This window comes from Oncorhynchus clarkii, unplaced genomic scaffold (assembly GCF_045791955.1).
Source record: "Oncorhynchus clarkii lewisi isolate Uvic-CL-2024 unplaced genomic scaffold, UVic_Ocla_1.0 unplaced_contig_817_pilon_pilon, whole genome shotgun sequence".
Classification (NCBI taxonomy): domain Eukaryota; kingdom Metazoa; phylum Chordata; class Actinopteri; order Salmoniformes; family Salmonidae; genus Oncorhynchus; species Oncorhynchus clarkii.
The window spans coordinates 172,006-194,431 of record NW_027261148.1 but is presented as its reverse complement, the minus strand read 5'-3'; the positions used below and the strand labels follow the sequence as shown (position 1 = coordinate 194,431).

Here is a 22,426-nt window from a genome sequence, read left to right as displayed (position 1 = left end):
GGTACTTCTGCAAAAATGTCAACAAAAAATAACTGTTTTCGCTTTGTTATTATGGGGTATTATGTGTAGATTGAAAAAAATGAATGTAATCAATTTTAGAATAAGACTGTAACATGATAGAATGTAAAAAGTCAAGGGGTCTGAATACTTTCCCAAGGCCCTGTATTTACATATTCTTTCTTTAGTGGTGGTGCATCTACAGACCCATGACCCTGGAACAGGGACCTAGCTCAACTGTAATGCTTGGTAACCTCTGACCATTGTTTTGGTTAAAACTTTAAAAAATGTCTTTAACCTTTCTGGGTGACAACCAACAACCAATGCTTTTTAAGTAGCATGTACATGTTGTTTCTCCGCATGAGATTTTGAGCTGATAATAGCTGCTATTCTGACAGGATCGTTATATGAAGACACACGGGTGTCATAATGAGCCTATGACACATCTTACTATGCATTCAAACTGCATCACAAAGCATTACACCTATCGCTGTTAAGTAAAGTGTTACCTCATGCAGCCCAGGTTTTGAAATCGGACTACAACTGTCACGAAAATCTATGGTCAGGACCAAAATAAAGGAATGAGATTCAGCCCATATCTATCACTCAAGCCTGAATATTGTGCTCATATTGTGAAGAAGTTTTTTAGATTTTCAACACAACTTTATTTGTACTTCTTACACACAATGATGCACATCCTCAACCCTTGGTGGTGACGTGCCGTACTACTTGACACAGCGGATGGAGCCTACGTTGGCCTGCATGCCCCCCCACTCGGTGTGGCGTCTGTACTCTCCCCTCTCCAGCAGGTACTGGCGCCCCCTGTAGTTGGGATGCTCAAAGAAAACCCAGGCGCCTTCGAACACCTTGCAGGAGTTCACCTCGCGGCTGTGCCAGCGCTCCTGGAAGGAGGGCATGTTGTCTGCCGCCTCCATGCTCTGGCCCTCAAAGTTAGGTTTCTCCCACAGCTTCATTCTCCACGAGTTGCCCACCTGGAGTCAGGAAACAGAATCACAACAAGAACGAAATGTTAAAGCATACGTTTTTTTAGGGAAGATATGACCATCTAAATAAAACAAAATGATATCTTGACCTGCCCCTTTATGGCTGAACAATAACTGCTGCACAATCAGACACGTAAAATACATTCACAGTAGGGTGGTAAGGTCTGGTTAGGAACAAGCTCTGTAAGTGTGGTGCTAACCTGCGTATAATGATTACAGGTTGGTTATACTTCTCTATTCCATATGAACTCTTTCAAAAAAGTCTCATATTGTCCATCCATCCACTCTACTCACATTCCTAATGATGCGACAGGACCTGACGGTGTCATTAAATCCCATCCAGCGCTGGTAGTCAGGGTACTCTCCAGGGGTCAGCACGTACTGGAAGCCCATGTAGTTGGGCCTCTCGTACACCACCCAGAATCCCCCCTCCACCCTGACTGAGTTACAGCGGCTGAGGAAGGTGTGCAGGTCGCTGGAGTCACTGTCGCACTCATAGTACCGTCCCTGGTAGTTCCGGTCCTCGTAGAAGGTGATCTGACACCAAACATCATATAATTAAGTGATAATTCCTGAGAAGCCTGTAGTAACTTTTGGAATAGACGAGCTGGCATGCCGTTTTAACCAATCAGCATTCAGTATTAGACCCACCCGTTGTATAATACATATTATGAGTTACTCTGCAACTTCAATGACATATGCAGTTTGTATATAACTTACTGTAGAGTTATACTTTATGATAACTTGGATAACTTTGTGACAGCTTTATCAATAACTGAACGTGGTAACTTTATAATTTAATGTGATAGCCTTATCAATAACTTCATGTGATCGCTTCATCAATAACTTCATGTGATTGCTTCATCAATAACTTCATGTGATTGCTTCATCAATAACTTCATGTGAATGCTTCATCAATAACTTCATGTGATTGCTTCATCAATAACTTCATGTGAATGCTTCATCAATAACTTCATGTGATTGCTTCATCAATAACTTCATGTGAATGCTTCATCAATAACTTCGTGTGATTGCTTCATCAATAACTTAATGTGATTGCTTCATCAATAACTTCACGTGATTGCTTAATCAATAACTTCATGTGATTGCTTCATCAATAACTTAATGTGATTGCTTCATCAATAACTTCATGTGATATCAATAACTTAATGTGATAGCTTTATCAATATCTTTGTGATAACGTTATCAATAACTTCATGTGATAGCATTATCAATAACTTTGTGATAACTTTATCAATAACTCTGCTTACCTTTTCCATGGTTAATTATCAGTAGGCCAGGCGTGATACATTAAACCACCAAGCTCCACCAATATTCTCTTTATATGCAGCCAGGACAATAAAAGCAAGCACATGGTTACTTAGCACTGTTCGAATTGGATATAATTCAATCAGCAATTCAAATCCAGACTCATCACATTGTTCAGAAGCACTGATGCCCCGATCTACAAACAAAGACAAATGGAAAGTGCAAACCATCCCAAATGCACTTTATACCGTACACCATGCTGACCAAAACAAGGGCACTAGAGGACATTGGTTTGATATCAAATGTTTTGGGTCAGGGCCCATCCTTTTTCATTTGTCAAAGAACCTGCAAGAGGTCTGGTCTCCACAACAGGACAAGAGGGCTGGTCTCCACAACAGGACAAGAGGTCTGGTCTCCACAACAGGACAAGAGGTCTGGTCTCCACAACAGGACAATAGGTCTGGTCTCCACAACAGGACAAGAGGTCTGGTCTCCACACCAGGACAAGAGGTCTGGTCTCCACACCAGGACAAGAGGTCTGGTCTCCACAACAAGACAAGAGGTCTGGTCTCCATAACAGGACAAGAGGTCTGGTCTCCACAACAGGACAAGAGGTCTGGTCTCCACAACAGGACAAGAGGTCTGGTTTCCACAACAGGACAAGAGTTCTGGTCTCCACAACAGGACAAGAGGTCTGGTCTCCACAACAGGACAAGAGGTCTGGTCTCCGCAACAGGACAAGAGGCCTGGTCTCCACAACAGGACAAGAGGTCTGGTCTCCACAACAAGACAAGAGGTCTGGTCTCCACAACAGGACAAGAGGTCTGGTCTCCACAACAGGACAAGAGGTCTGGTCTCCACAACAGGACAAGAGGTCTGGTCTCCACAACAGGACAAGAGGTCTGGTCTCCACAACAGGACAAGAGGTCTGGTCTCCACAACAGGACAAGAGGTCTGGTCTCCACAACAGGACAAGAGGTCTGGTCTCCACAACAGGACAAGAGGTCTGGTCTCCATAACATGACAAGAGGTCTGGTCTCCACAATAGGACTATTCATGTGCATCTTTTTGCCACTGCTGATGGTGCTTATGATGATGTCTATAACCCCTCTTAAAGGGACAGTTCACCAACACATTTCAAAATGGTAAATGTGTTGTGGTACCCTGAAATCAGGTTATGAACAAGGAGAAGGAGAGACTGCAGTCCATGCTTTGGGTTTGTTTACCCAGCCACTGTCACTGCCTGCTTAAAAAAAAGTCTCGCTCCAAACTAATGTGAGACAATGTAGCACACCAGATATCAGTGTTGTGGTACTCGAGAGGTCTTAAGACCACATATTGAGTGTCTCGGTCTTGTCTCAGTGTCGGGGATACATTTGTACTCGGTCTTGACTCACCGAGACCAGCCAAGACCAGCCGAGACCAGCGGAGTAAACAAGTCCTAATTATCAGCTTCCATTCAGTCAGCACATAAAACTCCTAATTATCAGCTTCCATTCAGTCAACCAGCTCTAAGTGGACAGTTTGATTTCACAGAAGTGTGACTGACTTGGAGTTACATTGTTGTTTAAGTGTTCCCTTTATTTTTTTGAGCAGTGTATATATCCATACACGCTTGCATACATATACACATACATGATGAAATGATGTTTTATTATTGGTTGGCAGATTGCGGTGGGTTGTACATAGGTGTGCCTATCTACTAAGACATATTATGGATCATAATTTAAGGATTGCGGTACAAAGGGAAATCCAATAGAAACATTAGGATCCTGGTGGCGCAGCAGACTAAGTAGTGTACAGGGCTTGAAGATCGCAGGTTTAAATCCTTCTTTAAAAAAGCTATACATACACTATATATACAAAAGTATGTGGACACCCCTTCAAATTAGTGGAATCAGCTATTTCAGCCACACCCGTTGCCGAAAGGCGTATAAAATCGAGCACACAGCCATGCAATCTCCATAGACAAACATTGGCAGTAGAATGGCCTTACTGAAGAGCTCAGTGACTTTCAACGTGGCACTGTCATAGGATGCCACCTTTCCAAAAAGTCAGTTTGTTACATTTCTGCCCTGCTAGAGCTGCTGTAAGTGCTGTTATTGTGAAGTGGAAACATCTGGGAGCAACATTGGCTCAGCCACAAAGTGGTAGCTCACAGAACGGGACCGCCGAGTGCTGAAGCGCGTAGCGCGTCAAAATCATCTGTCCTTGGTTGCAACATTCACCACTGAGTTCAAAACTGCTTCTGGAAGCAAGGCTAAAATCACCATGCGCAATGCCAAGCGTCGGCTGGAGTGATGAAAAGCTCGCCGCCATTGGACACTGGAAAACGTGTTCTCTGGAGTGATGAATCACATTTCACCATCTGGCAGACTGATGGACGAATCTGAGTTTGGCAGATGCCAGGAGAACGCTACCTGCCCGAATGCATAGTGCCAACTATAAAGTTTGGTGGAGGAGGAATAATGGTCTGGGGCTGTTTTTCATGGTTCAGTCTAGACCCCTTAGTTCCAGTGAAGGGAAATCTTAACGCTACAGCATACAATGACATTCTAGATGATTCTGTGCTTCCAACTTTGTGTTAACAGTTTGGGGAAGGCCCTTTCCTGTTTCAGCATGACAATGCCCCTGTGCACAAACTGAGGTCCATACAGAAATGGTTTGTTGAGATCGGTGTGGAAGAACTTGACTGACCTGCACAGAGCCCTGACCTGAACCCCATTGAACACCTTTGGGATTAATTGGAATGCCGACTGCGAGCCAGGCCTAATTGGCCAACATCAGTGTTCAACCTCACTAATGTTCTTGTGGCTGAATGCTGCGGGGACTTGCTTCCAATGTTCCAACATCTAGTCGAAAGCCTTCCCAGAAGAGTGGAGGTTGTTATTAACAGCAAAGGAGGGGAACCAACTCCATATTAATGCCCATGATTTCGAAATGAGATGTTCGATGAGCAGATACTTTTGGTCATGTAGTGTATGTTTGGACAATAGCCTAATAAAGTATAATGATGTCCATTATCTTTAAGTTTGCCAATGATAATAATGTTACATTCTTTGAATGTTTGTGGGACGTTATCATCCTAAAGTTAGCTCAAACCCTAACTAGAACTTGGGACTGTGGACTGTTAGCTAATGCTCTGGCAGTTTGTTAATTGACATTCAGAATACTCAGAAGGTTGCTTATGAAATTGACTTGTCAGAAAAGTTTAGCATTGTGGTAGGATCATAGTGTCCTACCACCAAACTCATGGAACCTTGATGTTATCTTTTGCATCTCACCTCAACAGATCACAAAACGAGTTTCAGACATTTGCAAATAGTTCATTTTTTTATTGGATCATGTCACACAGACTCAATAAGACCAGAGAACAACTCGATCCCACGGTCAAAGGTCACAGAGCCCTAGAACTCAGTGATCCTGCGGAAGGAGCCCACGGCGGCAGATGCGGCGCTCCAGTCTGTGTGGCGGGGGTACTCGCCGCGCTCCAGGAAGTACTGGCGTCCCCTGTAGTTTGGCAGCTCGTAGAAGGCCCAGGCGCCGTGGGTCACCATGCACGAGTACACCTCGCGGAACTTAAAGGCCTCGTAGACCGAGGGGCAGTCCTCGGCCCACTCCACCATCCGACCGCCGAAGTCTGGCCTCTCGTACAGCCTCAGCTTCCACACGTTGCCATACACCTGGCAGGAACAGAGGGAGATAAAGACAAACATTGTGAAGGGTTAGTTAGGATTTTGTTTTGTACCAAATCTACTGTAATATAATTTATTGGGTGTTTCAGAGGCTTCTGAAATTCAGTTGGACATCATATTAGCTATAGCTGCCGTACATTCATGTTAAATATAATAAACTACTTGTAAGATATCATCTTCACTTATGTTGGTCAATAAATTATTTTAAATATAGAACAACTCATTTAAATGACGTTGTAGCATGTTTAGCGTGGATTTGTTCATCTCTTTTCGTGTTCGAAGGGCATGAACTATTAACGGAAAATGCCCCTTTAAAGGTTTCTTGGCATATTTCCTCTTAAAATGATGGGCGTGGGGGTAAAATGCTGCCAAAAATGTCTGCTTTTGTCTGCTTGTATTGTCTGCTGGATTATAGAGCAGTGTGTTATTCCCTGATGCATTCTGGGCCTGAGGTCCACTTAACCCTGTATGAAACACTATCTCAGTCCCATTCTGTAACATAGACTTTTACACAATATTAGTCAAGAGGGAGGATTAGCTTACCTCCTAGTCGAGAATATCAAAACATCATATTTTACTTTTTTTTGTACACATTTTTCAGAGCAAATTTGAAATGCATATGGTTTGCGTTACAAGTTTCTGCGATTAAAGAGACACATTAACTGCTGGGAACTATGGGACTAAGATTTTTTTTTTTAAGGCATACAGAAGAGGGGGGGAGAGAGAGAGTATGGAGGGAGGGAGGGAGGAGAGAATTAGGGATGGAGGGAGGAGAGAATTATGATATGAAATATGGATATGCAAGGAATCATCTTACGTTTTTGATGGCGCGGCAGGACTTGACGCTATCGTTGAATCCCATCCATTGCTGGTTGTCTGTGTACTCCCCTGGGCTCAGGATGTATTGGTAGCCCTTGTAGTTGGGTTTCTCATAAAGCACCCAGGCCCCGCTCTCCACCCTCGCCGAGTTGCAGCGGCTGAAGTAGGAGAGCAGGTCGGCACAGTCGGTGCTGCACTCATAGCAGCGGCCCTGGAAATTATTTTCCTCGTAGAATGTGATCTAAGGAAGGATGGGAAGCAGAGAATACTCTGCGGTGAGTTACGGATGAAAACAAATATCATATTACTACAGGATCACATATTACATGAACACTTTATTCAGACATTCTCAAAGTCATATAAAAATGGCAAAGCCATATTTTCAAACTATTATCAAGTTAACTTTTTGTGTTTGCAGGAATATGAAGAGTGTTGGCTGCACATGAATGAATAAAAAAATAAACATAAACCCAAATGTTCAACATTTATATTGAATAAGTATATGCATTGAAGTTACTATCATCACTGATAAATACAGATGTGTTGTTTAACGCGTCACCTTACCTTCACCATTTTGCAGCACAGTCTACTACTTTCTTAGCTGCCGCACCGGCAAACTATTTATGTATAAACAAAATGTGCAGAGTGTGGAAAGCCTTTGATATCCAAATGAGGCCGATTTGCATATCAGCAAAAATGATTTGGTCATGTTTTATTTCTCTTTGTTCCAGTCTAATGATTCTGTAACAAACGATTGCTGGAACAGTGAAATTAATGTTCTAAAAGGCCTAAGTCACAGAATTCTGCTTGGACTATTTTATGATTATTTATTTTTCTGTTGGGGTTTACATCTTGGATATACTGAGTGTGTTTCCTATTCCACTACTCTTGTTGAGGAAAATGGACTTGGATCAAGTTTCTTCTTCATCTGATATCAAAGATGATCTGCATGTTTATGTGAGATCTGTACTTTTTTTTTTTTTTGTATTATTCTGTACGTAAATTCGAGACACTTCATTTAGTATGATATGTTAGGTTTCGTATGGTATGTATTCATTTGTGGATGACCATCACCAATTTTGTATGATAAGTTACGAATTACAATTCCTATTATATGTTACGAATTTGCAAAACATACAGTATGTTATGAATTTACAAAACGTATGATATGTTACAAATTCTGGCTAGGTGGGGTAGGCATTAGCTAGGTGGGGTGGGCCGTCAATTGTAAATAAGAAATTGTTCTTAACTGACTTGCCTAGATAAATACAGGTTAAATAAAAAATGTACAAATACATTTTAAAAATCTAGGTTAGGTTTAAGGTTAGGTTTAAGTGTAAAAGTTAGGTTAAATGGGTAGGGTTAGCTAAAAAGGATTAAGGTTAAGGTTAGGGGAAGTGTTATGGTTAGGGAATGTGGGTTAGCTAAAATGATTAAGGTTAAGGTTAGGGGAATGGTTTAGCTAACATGCTAAGTAGTTGCAAAGTAGCTAAAAATTAGTAAGTAGCTAAAATGCTAAAGTTGTCCGTGATGAGATTTGAACTTTCATCCTTTGGGTTGCCTTAGATTTCAAACTGTCTTATGTAACCATACTAAACAAATAGTTATCATACATTTTCTATGTTAGGTCTAGTCTGAGACCAGGCTGCATTTCTATATAATTATGTAGGCCGATCATTACCGCAAGTACTGCATGCAGCTTTTCCATATTTAGTCATCAGAGCCAACATCTTTGAATGTAAAGTAAAACTCTTAATGGCCCTCTATCAACCATCAGTAAAGTCAAGCATTCATCATTTCATAATTGGTTGCATTACTGGCATGCTTGTAAAGGCCCACCTCCGAGGAAGTATTTAGAGTAATTCATGTCGTAGAGCGGAAATTCTTGTTCTTGTTTAGATTCCACCTCAAAGACTGCCTTAGACTGCCAAAACATATTATGGAATTGGGGATGGGAACGTTGTGGTGATTCCCACGCGTAGCAGAGAAATAACAACCCTGATTGACAGCGGTCAGTGTAACTAGCTAGCATGCTAACCTTAGCTAGCTAATGAACGTTATATGAGTACAATTTAAACTAAGACAGGCGTACTTTAAGTCAGGTGAAAATAATTATTTCAGAAACGAACTACCAGCCTACCTGTCAAGAGATGAGTCTCAGCTAAACTGTGCCAATACCAGTTGTTGAGGGCTGACATTTGTCTGACTCTTCAAGTTTTTGATAATTCCAGTGAAACTGTGTCGGCTTCCAGACGTCATTAATATTTAGACGTGCACAAGAACATAATCAAATAACTATATTCTTTGTTCTTTCAGCAAGCTAGCTAGCTATACAATGAGTATACATAACATTAAGAACACCTGCTCTTTCCATGACAGACTGACCAGGTGAATCCGGGTAAAAGCTATGACCCCTTATTGATGTCACTTGTTAAATCCGTCATTGTAAATAAGATTTTGTTCTTAACTGACTTGCCTAGTTAAAGGTACAATTTATTTATTTTTTAATCCACCTTAATCAGTGTAGTGGTGTTCTAAAATACAATCATATCACACAATTTGACCATTTATAAAATCATCTATGTAGACTATTTTAAAAATAAGTGAAATCTGACATGATCCAATGGATTATGATAATTAGCTGGTAAAAAAGGGAAAGAGTAAAATCCTTACTTTGACCCCCTATTTTAATTTTCTCCGTGGCAAATCGGTGAAGTGTAGATTCGTCACTAGTTAACACAGCCACAAAGTCATAAAACAGGATTTTAAGCCTAACTCTCACTTTAACCCTAACCTTAACAACACCTAACTCTCACTTTAACCCTAACCTTAAATTAAGACCAAAAAGCACATTTTTGTTTTCATGAATTTGTATGATATAGCCAAGTCTAACTTTGGCTGTTTTTATCTAGTAGAAAAGCTGTTTGGCTCTCAGTCGACTTGCGAATAGGAAGAACTTTGCAGCGGAATAAAAAAAAACATTGCCATGCTGGTGGGTGGTAACGTTTAGAGAAAACCCAGACCTGAAACGAATCGTAGGCTGAAAATAATTTGCACATCATCTAATAGGAAAAGATACGGAAGACTCACGGAAACATCCGAAGTCACACATTCAGATTTGGCACTTCAAGGCCAAATATATCATACTTTGACTAAAATGATGACTTAGTGACTTACATTGTTGTGAAACGTCGTAGGTAAACTGTGGCCATCATCTTTCAGCTGTAAAAAGTGAATTTCTACTGGTGTGGGCGTTAAATAATGATAAGTAAGCTGCTGGGTTGGTCTCCTTACTCTTGAGTTCCCCTAGCCTCTGTCCCCCTATAGGCTGAGTCACTGCAGGATTAACCGAGCATGACCTCGTGACCCCATCTTCTCCCAGGACTGTTGACATCCACCTCTCAAAACAGTTGTCATGGTGCCAGACACATTCCCCCCCCCCCCCCCCCCCCCCCGCCCTAAAATGTGTATGTTAAATACAATACACAAATCATTAAGATCCATCTTCACAGCCTAAAAAAATGAAGTAAAAAATTATTGCACCATATATTTCATACTCCAAACCAATTATAATGATGGTGAAAAGTGTTGGTCTTTTGTAAAACACAATCCAATACATGTAAAAAGTGTTTGTAAATACTCTTGGTAAAATATGATAAAAACAGCTACATGTTTTAAATACCTATGATCACATGATAATTATAATACAGTATTCGTGCCCACTGTCTCTCTGCTTGTGCCAGCCAAGGACACAGCTGCACAAAATCAACAGCAAGAAGCATCCTGCTTATTCATCAGGATGGGGAATTTGAATAACAAAAAGCCATTTGAAATGGTATGAGGTATAAAAGCTTGAGTGAACATGGCCTATTGGACAACATCCCAGAGCCGCAGCAAACAAACACCATGGCCAAGGTACAATGCTGTTGTATAGCTGGATTTTCTGCCTGATACATTAGCAATTTACTTTATTTGATTTATTTATTTTAGAATTGTTAAGTTACAGTTTTGATGTTTTTTTTATGTTCAGTAACGTTCCATTACATTTGAACAGCTGTTCTTCATGGCTGAGTTTGTGTGGGCCTCATTTCTACATTTTACCATTTCATTGTTGATTTACTAAATTAATTACCAGTCGTTCTTCTTACAGAACAAATTGTTTACGTTTCAATATTTAATTATTTAGTTGATTAAAAATGACTTTTGATTTGAGGCATATCCTTTTCCTCTCTGTGTTGTGATTGATGCCTTTTCGTTGGTTGCTCCAGATCATCTTCTACGAGGACAGGAACTTCCAGGGTCGTTCCTATGAGACCAGCTCAGACTGCCCTGAGTTGACCTCCTACCTGAGCAGGTGCAACTCCTGCAGGGTGGAGAGCGGCTGCTTCATGGTGTACGACCGCTCCAACTTCCAGGGAAACCAGTACTTTGTGAGGAGAGGAGAGTATGGTGACTACCAGCGTATGGGCATGTCTGACTCCGTTCGCTCTTGCCGTATGATCCCCATGGTAAGATGGCTCTATTGGAAAACAACTTATATATGATGCATTTATAGTGTCATATGTATAGTGTATATATAGCTTAATACAATGTATCAAAAAATGTAAGTATTTGATTGTAAACTGATCAGATTCCTATTTAATTACTTTGATCATGTTCTTACTTTAAATATGTGTCCTTATTAACTTTACAGCACAAAGGACAGTTCAGGATGCAGGTCTATGAGAGAGAGAACTTTGGGGGTCAGATGCACGAGATGATGGACGACTGTGACTCCATCCAGGAGCGTTACCGCATGTCCGACTGCCAGTCCTGCAACGTGATGGAGGGCCACTGGCTCATGTACGAGCAGCCCCACTTCAGAGGCAGGCAGATGTACGCGAGGCCTGGAGAGTACAGGAACCTCAGAGAGATGGGAAACAGCTCCGTGAACAGATACACCTCCATGAGACGTGTCCTTGATTCCTGCGAGAGCCAGCATCATTGAAGTCTGAGATTCTTATTTTTCTGGCATTCAAAATAAATATTGGATAATTGAAATGCATGTTTCATTGTCTATGTATTACTTACCTAAACTTTAATGATCATTCTAGTACAAGTGAATGATAATATTTTGTCTCTAGTGCCTTCAGAAAGTATTCATACCGCTTAACTTATTCCACACTTTGTTGTGTCACAGGCTGAATAATAAAAAATAATAAAAATATCCCCCATCTACAAACAATATCCTGTAACAACAAAGCGAAAATATGTTTTTAGATATTTTTGCACATTTATTGCAAATTAAATACAGAAATGTCCCATTTTATATAGGTATTCAATACTTTGTATAAACACCTTTGGCAGCGATTACAGCTGTGTGTCCTTCTGGGTAAGTCTCTAAGAGCTTTCCAAAAGTGGATTGTGCAACATTGGCCCATTATTTTTTTCAGAATTCTTCAAGCTCTGTGAAATTGGTTGTTTATTACTGCTAGACAACCATTTTCAGGTCTTGCCATATATTTCCAAGTAGATTTAAGTCAATACTGTAACTCGACCACATTCATTGTCTTCTTGGTAAGCAACTCCAGTGTAGATTTGGCCTTGTGTTTGAGGTTATTGTCCTGCTGAAAGGTGAATTAATCTCCCAGTGTCTAGTGGAAAGTAGACTAAATCAGGTTTTCTTCTAGGATTTTGACTCTGCTTAGCTCCATTCTGTTTCTTTTTTATCCTGAAAAACTCCCCAGTCCTTAACGATGACAAGCATACCCATAACATGATGCAGGGACCACTATGCTTGAAAATATGGAGTGTGGTACTCAGTAATGTGTTGTATTGGATTTGCCCCAAACATAACACTTTGTATTCAGGATATAAAGTTAATTTTGTATTACTTTAGTGCTTTGTTGCCAACAGGATGCATGTTTTGGTATATTTTTTATTCTGTAAAGGCTGTTAATTAGTTAGTATTGTGGAGTAAGTACAAAGTTGTTGATCCATCCTCAGTTTTATCCTATCACAGCCATGAAACTCTAACTGCTTTAAAGTCATCATTGGCCTCATGCTGATATCCTTGAGCGGTTTCCTTCCTCTCCTACAAGATACAGAGATGAGGTAGTCGTTGAAAAATCATGTTAAACACTATTATTGGATACAGTGAGTCCATGCAACTTATTGTGTGACTTGTTAAGCAATATTTTTACTCCTGAACTTATTTAGGCTTTACCATAACAAAGGGGCTGAATACTTATTGACTCAAGACATTTCAGCTTTTCATTTTTAATAAATCTGTAACAATTTAGAAAAACATAATTCCACTTTGACATTATGGGATGTTATGTGTAGGCCAAAAAATCTAAATTGAATCCATTTTAAATTCAATCTGTAACACGACAAAACGTGGAAACGTGAAGGAGTGTGAATACTTTCTGAAGGCACTATATTTCCTTTAGTGTCAATTCATGAAAAAATGCTTTTGGTTTAGGAGACCTGTTTATATTGTAGTCCTAAAATATGCACCATGCTTATTTCTGAAACAACTAATATTGCCTATACTGTATATGTTTATATCAGAGATATATATACCCTGATACAGATTCAAACACAGCTCTGATGATTATAACCATGTTTACATCTAGACATTATTCTGGAGCCCACCAGGCACCAGAATAATGGATAGTCCATATGAATGATAGAAACTCATATACGGTAGGTGTCTGTGAAATCATCTTGAGTTGAACTTAGGTAATGCAATTGAGTAAATTGATCTAAAATGGAACATTTGTAAATACAGACAACTTCATTATGTACAGGGCCACAACATTCACTTGCAATGTTGCTCTATGTTTTGGGGATTGTGGGTAATTTGGCTCATCGTGAATTTCGTACATCTTGGGTTATTGAACTTAATGCCCTTCGTTCTTACAGTAGCAAATGGTCAGTAATTCTAATAACCGGCAAAGTCAGCTCTTCCAATGTGGAATCTGCTGGTCAAACTACTGAAAGTACCATTTGAGGGGTAGAGTATGCAACCTACTGTAAAAAAATAACTAACTAAATATAATTTGCCCATCATGTTGTCTAAGCCTTTAACTTATTTTGAATTTACTTGATTATTATGAGTTACACAAACAAAGGAATCTAAATTGAAACTTTGTTGAATTTAATAAATCAGGCCAGCCTACCATTTTTCCTAGGATAGCTACTGCAGCAAGAGAGTGAAGGAGAGGTTGCTAACTAAGTGTATGTAACTTTTGCTAGCCAGCTAACTAACTTTGGTACCTGGGGTGAAACAATGAAGCTTTTTTAGTTCGGTAGCTCCTGCACCGCTCTTTGCTAGCTAACATAACGCTGCATCCAAAACTCATAGAACTCCAAAACTGATAAGGTGGCTGCAATAATGCTTATATTTGTGATCTATCCCCTTTCTAAACATATTGCATTATATATACTGAATTTATTTATGGATTCAGCTTAAATTCTTTGTCATTGAATCTAATTACAGATTATCTCAACATTTTGAATGGCGGTGACACCATGTCCCTTTGTCAAATTAGCATGCCTGATTAAAATAAGATTGATCTTTGTAAAGGAGTGGTTTAGCATGTACAGTACATGTTTACAGGTTAGTGCTGTAGCCTTCTGAAACTATAACCAGCACCATTCACTTAGAAAGTGGATTATATCACAGTCTGTCAAATGTAAACACAACTGCAACTCCTAAACTCTGGAAATGTAAACACAAACACAACTCCTTATCATTTTTGGAGGCATGTTCTTGACACAACAGTCTTACAGTAGCTAGTAAAATAGTTTAGGAGTGTCTGTTAACGATCTGTAAATAACTTTGGCTAGCTGGCTAACTAACATCGCTAATCTGCAGGCCAAAACAATTCACTTATTTACAGCTAGTTAGCGGTCTCACCGTTATTTGCTGTCAAGTGTAATGTTACCCCCAGAACTGATAAGGTGTGTTCACTAATGGTTCCATTTTCCTCTTTGTGACATGTCCACTTTCCAAGCCTATTGGCTCATGGCAGACACCAGACCTTATGCACTTGTCTTACTAATTGGTTCCTTTTGATTGATGAGATGGTTGTTATGCTCTGTTTTAATGAACTAGGACACATCAGGAATACTTAGAAATGTAACACTTTATTGAGTTAAACTAAAAAGTTGTGATTTTAACAGGAATCAGTGATACGTCTAACCGACATGAATCTATTCATGGAGCTGTTTCCCATCTCTCTGAGATTCCTGTACTCTCCGGGCCTCACGTACATCTGCCTGCCTCTGAAGTGGGGCTGCTCGTACATGAGCCAGTGGCCCTCCATCACGTTGCAGGACTGGCAGTCGGACATGCGGTAACGATCCTGGATGGAGTCACAGTCGTCCATCAGCTCGTGCATCTGGCCTCCGAAGTTCTCCCTCTCATACATCCTCATTCTGAACTGGCCCCTATACTGTTGATAAAAGCAACAGGTCAGACAGATATGGAACTACTGTAGATCCAACCGGTGGACTCATACATTTAAATGTCAAATCTTGTTGATGACATGAGTTCACAACCCTTGCTGTTGAAACTATCTGCATCAGCTAAGAAGCAGCTACACACTCCATTACTTACACTGGGGATGTTACGACAGGACCTGATGCAGTCGCTCATGGTCATACCCATCAGGCGCTGGTTGTCGGGGTACTCTCCTCTCCTAACCATCATCTGGTGACCCATGAAGTTGGGGCGCTCATAGACCATGAAGCAGCCACTCTCCACCCTGCAGGAGTTGCACCTGCTCAGGTAGGAGGTGACCTCAGCGCAGTCGTTGCTGGTCTCATAGGAACGACCCTGGAAGTTCTTGTCCTCGTAGAAGATGATCTACACAGACAATCACACAGTTAGTGCTCGATATGTTGAAATTAGTGCACTGATGCTCATTTGATTAGCAATGCCTTGTGTTTCCGATCGGACAGTCTTCTTTGGATGCAGGGCTGCTTGGATAGACCCAGAGAGATGGGCATGGAGGAAGACTTGCAGTGGCACTTACCTTGCCCATGGTCATGGTGATGGTGATCCAATCTCTTATCCAATTTCAGATGGAATGCTGGACCATCGACCTCCTGTCCCTTTTATACCTTGGACCGCATTCACATCTCCATATTTATTGTTCTAGAACTCCATGAGTCATCATTCTATATTGTTGTGCAAGCCAGTCCTATAGTGGCACGTACTGAATGCCACGTTTATAACTATGTCACTGGGGGTAAAATAGAGGATCATGTTTGTTTCCAGCTAACCCTAGCTACCCTAATACTAGCTAAAGTAGTATATTAGTATTTGATCAAGTATTCCAGATCAATTGAGATGGAACTGAGATGGAATTAAATGTACATTGTAGCATTATTTTATTGTGAGGTATTATTTTACTGGATAGTTTTTTTTATGGCACTATGTACACTACCGGTCAAAAGTTTTAGAACACCTACTTATTCAAGGGTTTGTCTTTATTTGTACTATTTTCTACATTGTAGAATAATAGTGAAGGCATCAGAACTATGAAATAACACATATGGAATAATGTAGTAACCAAAAAAGTGTCAAACAAATCCAAATATATTTTATATTTGAGATTCTTCAAATAGCAACCCTATGTATTGATGACAGCTTTGCACACTCTTAGCATTCTCTCAACCAGCTTCATATGGAATGCTTTTACAACAGTCTTGAAAGAGTTCCCACATATCCTGAGCACTTGTTGGCTGCTTTTCCTTCACTCTGTGGTCAGACTCATCCCAAACCATCTCAATTGGTTGAGGGCAGGGGATTGTGGAGGCCAGGTCATCTGATGCAGCACTCCATCATTCTCCTTCTGAGTAAAATAGCCCTTACACAGCCTGGAGGTGTGTTGGGTCCTGTTGAAAAACAAATGATAGTCCCATTAAGCCCAAACCAGATGGGATGGCGTATCGCTGCAGAATTCTGTGGTAGCCATGCTGGTTAAGTGTGCCTTGAATTCTAAATAAATGACAGACAGTGTCACCAGCAAAGCACCCCCACACCATAACCCCTCCTCCTCTATGCTTTACGGTGGGAAATACACATGCAGAGATCATCCATTCACCCCCCACCGAGTCTCACAAAGACACGGTGGTTGGAACCAAAGATCTCCAATTTGGACTCATCAGACCAAAGGACAAATTTCCACCGGTCTAACGTCCATTGCTCGTGTTTCTTGGCCCAAGCAAGTCTCTTCTTCTTCTTAGTTTCCTTTAGAAGTGGTTTCTTTGCAGCAATTCGACCATGAAGGCCTGATTCACAGTCTCCTCTGAACAGTTGATGTTGAGATGTGTTTGTTACTTGAACTGTATAAACCATTTATTTGGGCTGCAATTTCTGGGGATGGTAAATCTAATGAACTTATCCTCTGCAGCAGAGATAACTTTTGGTCTTCTTGTGGCGGTCCTCATGAGAGCCAGTTTCATCATAGCGCTTGATGGTTTTTGTGACTGCACTTGAAGAAACTTTCAAAGTTCTTGAAATGTTCCGTATTGACTGACCTTCATGTCTTAAAGTAATGATGGACTGTCGTTTCTCTTTGCTTATTTGAGCTGTTCTTGCCATAATATGGTCTTTAACCAAATAGGACTATCTTCTGTATACCCCCTACCTTGTCACAACACAACTGATTGGCTCAAATGCAATAAGAAGGAAAGAAATTCCTCAAATTAACTTTTAAGAAGGCACATCTGTTAATTGAAATACCTCATCAAGCTGGTTGAGAGAATTCCAAGAGTGTATAAAGCTGTGATCAAGGCAAAGGGTGGCTATTTGAAGAATCTCAAATATAAAATATATTTAGATTTTTTGGGGGTTACTACATGATTCCATATCTGTTATTTCATAATTTTGATGTCTTCACTATTATTCTACAATGTATAAAATAGTAAAAATAAAGAAAAACCCTTGAATCAATAGGTGTTCTAAAACTTTTGACCGGTAGTGTATGTATTTCTAAAATGTAGGGAATCAGTAGTGTTTTATTAATTCATTATTTACCTGATTATTACTTTGTCCTCTGATTCTTATTTTTATTTTTATTTTGAGAAGAACCAGGAAGTTGTTGATGTTATGTTGTTAATGTGGTCAGACCAGTAAAGCTGCCAGATAGTAATGTTTCTTCATCCAGTGCTTGTCCTCATGAAGTCATACACCTTTAAAATAACCCTCTATCTACATCATCTTTGTCCTGCTGAGAAATGCTGTGCTTGAGTTGAACTAAAAATGTGTTCACATTTCTTTCATTTATGATATGCAGCAACTCTATAACTATATATTGCTGACCAAAATCGACAGCTTGGGACTATAAGGTTCTATGATTCTGAGAAAATTGGCTTTAAAGTTTTGAACCCTCATTGGTTTGAATGGTGTCAGCCATTTTTATCTTGTATTCTTTTGAACTTAACATGAATTGGGGTAATTAGAGTATACACAGGAAGATAACATTGAAAAGAACACGGCTATGTCAATAACTCAAGCCTGACAAAAATGCAGATCGAACCTTATAGTCCGAAGCTTTCAACATGTAATTACAATACAGAACTGTAAACATTTCAACAGATAAGGTTTATCAACAATTATTGAATTAAAAAGAAACTGGTCAAATACTGTTCTCAGTATACTGTGTAGATATGTAATCACCCCAATAAATACAATGTCAGGTAACTAGCTATATGGTGTTTGTGCAGCTTAATATAAAGTGTGACCAAGTTCACTAAGTGGGGCCAAGTTCATTAAGTGGGACCAAGTTCATTAAGTGTGGCCAAGTTCACTTAGTGTGACCAAGTTCACTAAGTGTGAGCAAGTTCACTAAGTGTGAGCAAGTTCACTAATTGTGACCAAGTTCCCTAAGTGTGACTAAGTTTACTAGTAAATATACTGTAACTGTATTTTAACCTGGTAAAGTACCATCTAGCATAGTCACCCAAACTGAAGAATACGCCATGTTCTATTTCTGATGAGAACAATACCTGTCATGGCCCCCATGCTGCATTCAGCATCCAATAATAACTCATGTAGATGTGCTGTGTAAAATGTATACAAGCCCCACGTGGGCCTTGTGATGACTCATGCTATTTAGCACAAAGGTATGCAAGGTGCCCTGTGGACCCAATGTCAATATAAAAGTGCCACTGGATCGACACAACACACCGTGTCTTCTGCGTGTCATCTAATCAAGCTTCACCATCAAGCTAAACCAGCCATGACCAGAGTAATACAGAGCAGGGGATTTTTATTCACTATAAGAGCTGGCCATTGAGATATGAATATAGTGTCTTGCATAGCAGCTATATCCACAAAATCCTAATCATATCAATCTGTGAGAATAAAGCAACGTTTTTCAGCTAAATAATGCTAAACTATCTTTGTTTTATTAAAATAATATAGAGTTATTATATGAGATCATGCAGTTGATATGCATTATATACAGAGTTAAGAATTTATAATTTTTATTAATAGTAATAACAAATTAATCACAATCAATTAATAATGATTAACTATATTAATTATGTAAAACATTTAAAATCATAGCCTTTATAATCTTCTCAACATAGGTGAAGAGGTCATAGGTTAAATAATTTTCTCAATCAAATCACCCTCTCAGATCATCTTCTATGAGGACAGGAACTTCCAGGGTCGCAGCTATGAGACCAGCAGCGACTGCCCCGACCTCAACATGTACCTAAACCGCTGCCAGTCGGTCAGGGTGGAAATGGGCTGCTTCGTCATCTACGACCGCTCCAACTTCATGGGCAACCAGATGTTCCTGAAGAGGGGAGAGTACTCTGACTTCCAGCGTATGGGCTCCGTGATGGGCATGGGGGACATGACCATGCTGGAGTCCATCCGTTCCTGCCGCATGATCCCAATGGTAAGACGTCCACAGTTGGAGTTCCACCGTCTCCTGGTGTTCGATGATGACATGATTATATTTATGATGTTGTTCATGCTATTTCTCTTCATATAAAGAGTGCATTTTTTTATATTTTTGAGTAGCTAGATGTTCGTGAATGGTGATGAAGTGTGAGTTACTAGGACTCTGTACATCTGATACTTGACGTGCTGTTCACCTGGGTCGTGTTCAGCAGGGCACACCGTAGCCAAACGTTTTGTAACAGAAAACAAAAATATGTCTTCTAATTGAACAAGTTTAGGTATTATCAAAACAATTTGTCCCTAATGAACGTGTTCCAGGCCTCTATTACTGTATAAGTCATCTGACAAGCAATGATAAATATAATACTGGAAGCATAGAGTACACACACGGTAGTAACTGTCAATGTTCTCCCTCCCCAACAGCACCGGGGACAGTTCAGAATGAGGCTGTACGAGAAGGAGAGCTTCGGAGGCCAGATGCACGAGCTGATGGAAGACTGCGAGTCCATCCAGGAGCGCTTCCGCATGTCCGAGATGCAGTCCTGCAACGTGATGGACGGACACTGGCTCATGTACGAGCAGCCCCATTTCAGAGGCAGGATGATGTACGTGAGGCCTGGAGAGTACAGGAGTATCAGAGACATGGGCATGAGCACTATGATGAGAGTTCGCTCCATCAGACGGATCATGGATGCCTGTGAGGGTCAGCGGCATTGATGCCTGAGATTCCTGCTGTCCTGACATCCAAAATGCTGCTAAAAGTCACAATTCTCATTGAATGTAATAAAACTCTTATTTTGAAGTACCTGTTCTCTTCTTTTTTCTATCAAGTCTAATCTACCCATGGTATTTAGATTACACTGGTTTATTCTGACAGATTGGTGTCTGGAGAGGGATTTCAAAGAGTCTGAATGAAAAAAAGTAATAATTTGATCTTGATACACCAAATGTGCACATAACATTAATTTATCAATAGCAAAAAATATATCTATCTATATATATATATATATATATATATATATGCATTTTCTCACTGGCTCAATTGAATCAAATTTAACCCATGTTACAGTACATCAAATTATATTACTCAGAAAGCCTGCTGTACTCAGAAAGCCTGATGTACTCAGAAAGCCTGCTGTACTCAGAAAGCCTGCTGTACTCAGAAAGCCTGATATACTCAGAAAGCCTGCTGTACTGTAACCTCCAGTTTCTGAAACGTATTTAGCAGAAAACTAATCCTTATTGTCAATTGTTAGCATTATGCTAGTTTACATGTTCTCCACAGTATAATGTATAACCCATGGACAATGGACTGGTTTAGAAACACGAGAGAAGTGATGTATAATCAATGGACTGGTTTAGAGACGCTAGAGAAGTGATGTATAATCAATGGACTGGTTTAGAGAAGCTAGAGAAGTGATGTATAATCAATGGACTGGTTTAGAGAAGCTAGAGAAGTGATGTATAATCAATGGACTGGTTTAGAGAAGCTAGAGAAGTGATGTATAATCAATGGACTGGTTTAGAGACGCTAGAGAAGGGATGTATAATGGCAGGTAGCCTAGTGGTTAGAGCAATGGGACAGTAACCAAAAGGTTTCTGGATCGAATCCCCGAGCTGACAAGGTAAAAATATGTCGTTCTGAGCAAGTCAGTTAACCCACTGTTCCCTGGGTGCCAAATACGTGGATGTTGATTATGGCCCCCTGCACCTCTGATTCAGAGGGTTAAATGTGGAGTTGAATGCATTCAGTTGTACAACTGACTAGGCATCCCCCCTTTCCTAACCAATGAACTGGTTTAGAGACGTTAGAGAAGTAATGTATAACCAATGAACTGGTTTAGAGACGTTAAAGAGGTAATGTATAACCAATGAACTGGTTTAGAGACGTTAAAGAGGTAATGTATAACCAATGAACTGGTTTAGAGAAGTAATGCATAACCAATTAACTGGTTTAGAGACGTTAAAGAGGTAATGTATAACCAATGAACTGGTTTAGAGACGTTAGAGAGGTAATGTATAACCAATGAACTGGTTTAGAGACGTTAGAGAGGTAATGTATAACCAATGAACTGGGTTAGAGACGTTAAAGAGGTAATGTATAACCAATGAACTGGTTTAGAGACGTTAAAGAGGTAATGTATAACCAATGAACTGGTTTAGAGAAGTAATGCATAACCAATGAATTCAGTTGCATTCAGTTGTACAACTGACTAGGCATCCCCCCTTTCCTAACCAATGAACTGGTTTAGAGACGTTAGAGAAGTAATGTATAACCAATGAACTGGTTTAGAGACGTTAAAGAGGTAATGTATAACCAATTAACTGGTTTAGAGACGTTAAAGAGGTAATGTATAACCAATGAACTGGTTTAGAGAAGTAATGCATAACCAATGAACTGGTTTAGAGACGTTAAAGAGGTAATGTATAACCAATGAACTGGTTTAGAGACGTTAGAGAGGTAATGTATAACCAATGAACTGGTTTAGAGACGTTAGAGAGGTAATGTATAACCAATGAACTGGGTTAGAGACGTTAAAGAGGTAATGTATAACCAATGAACTGGTTTAGAGACGTTAAAGAGGTAATGTATAACCAATGAACTGGTTTAGAGACGTTAGAGAGGTAATGTATAACCAATGAACTGGGTTAGAGACGTTAAAGAGGTAATGTATAACCAATGAACTGGTTTAGAGACGTTAAAGAGGTAATGTATAACCAATGAACTGGTT

General features: G+C 40.0%; 4 protein-coding genes across 4 annotated transcripts; 2 read left to right on the top strand and 2 right to left on the bottom strand.

Moving 5' to 3' along the window:
- Window positions 1-315: 315 nt before the first annotated feature.
- On the bottom strand, window positions 316-2,367 carry LOC139405465 (gamma-crystallin S-1-like). Its single transcript, XM_071147792.1, has 3 exons — window positions 2,273-2,367; window positions 1,296-1,538; window positions 316-989 (listed from the first exon to the last, which is right to left on the bottom strand). Exons 1-3 carry the CDS (start codon window positions 2,279-2,281, stop codon window positions 723-725), a joined length of 519 nt encoding a protein of 172 aa, XP_071003893.1. The 5' UTR covers window positions 2,282-2,367; the 3' UTR covers window positions 316-722.
- A 3,238-nt stretch (window positions 2,368-5,605) lies between these two features.
- Window positions 5,606-15,880, bottom strand: LOC139405453 (uncharacterized). Its single transcript, XM_071147779.1, has 7 exons — window positions 15,808-15,880; window positions 15,390-15,638; window positions 14,950-15,225; window positions 11,577-11,749; window positions 8,039-8,042; window positions 6,783-7,025; window positions 5,606-5,953 (listed from the first exon to the last, which is right to left on the bottom strand). Exons 1-7 carry the CDS (start codon window positions 15,820-15,822, stop codon window positions 5,678-5,680), a joined length of 1,236 nt encoding a protein of 411 aa, XP_071003880.1. The 5' UTR covers window positions 15,823-15,880; the 3' UTR covers window positions 5,606-5,677.
- On the top strand, window positions 10,613-11,828 carry LOC139405462 (gamma-crystallin M3-like). The gene is made up of 3 exons (XM_071147788.1): window positions 10,613-10,699; window positions 11,053-11,292; window positions 11,478-11,828. The coding sequence occupies exons 1-3, from the start codon at window positions 10,622-10,624 to the stop codon at window positions 11,769-11,771; spliced, it is 612 nt and encodes a 203-aa protein (XP_071003889.1). The 5' UTR covers window positions 10,613-10,621; the 3' UTR covers window positions 11,772-11,828.
- A 3,087-nt stretch (window positions 15,881-18,967) lies between the features above and the next one.
- LOC139405463 (gamma-crystallin M3-like) lies at window positions 18,968-20,444 on the top strand. The gene is made up of 3 exons (XM_071147789.1): window positions 18,968-19,029; window positions 19,423-19,689; window positions 20,118-20,444. The coding sequence occupies exons 1-3, from the start codon at window positions 19,021-19,023 to the stop codon at window positions 20,409-20,411; spliced, it is 570 nt and encodes a 189-aa protein (XP_071003890.1). The 5' UTR covers window positions 18,968-19,020; the 3' UTR covers window positions 20,412-20,444.
- The last annotated feature ends 1,982 nt before the right edge of the window (window positions 20,445-22,426 follow it).

Coding starts and splice junctions, on each gene's coding strand:
- LOC139405462 (XM_071147788.1), top strand. CDS start 10,622: ATGAGGTATAAAAGCTTGAGTGAACATGGCCTATTGGACAACATCCCA. Junction 10,700..11,052: donor AAACAAACACCATGGCCAAG/GTACAATGCTGT, acceptor TGGTTGCTCCAG/ATCATCTTCTACGAGGACAG. Junction 11,293..11,477: donor CTTGCCGTATGATCCCCATG/GTAAGATGGCTC, acceptor TTAACTTTACAG/CACAAAGGACAGTTCAGGAT.
- LOC139405463 (XM_071147789.1), top strand. Junction 19,690..20,117: donor CCTGCCGCATGATCCCAATG/GTAAGACGTCCA, acceptor CCTCCCCAACAG/CACCGGGGACAGTTCAGAAT.
- LOC139405453 (XM_071147779.1), bottom strand. Junction 15,226..15,389: donor CCTGTCGTAACATCCCCAGT/GTAAGTAATGGA, acceptor TTTTATCAACAG/TATAGGGGCCAGTTCAGAAT. Junction 11,750..14,949: donor GACGTATCACTGATTCCTGT/TAAAATCACAAC, acceptor TGGCTCTCGCAG/GAATCAAGGACACGTCTCAT.
- LOC139405465 (XM_071147792.1), bottom strand. Junction 990..1,295: donor CCTGTCGCATCATTAGGAAT/GTGAGTAGAGTG, acceptor TCCTGACTCCAG/GTGGGCAACTCGTGGAGAAT.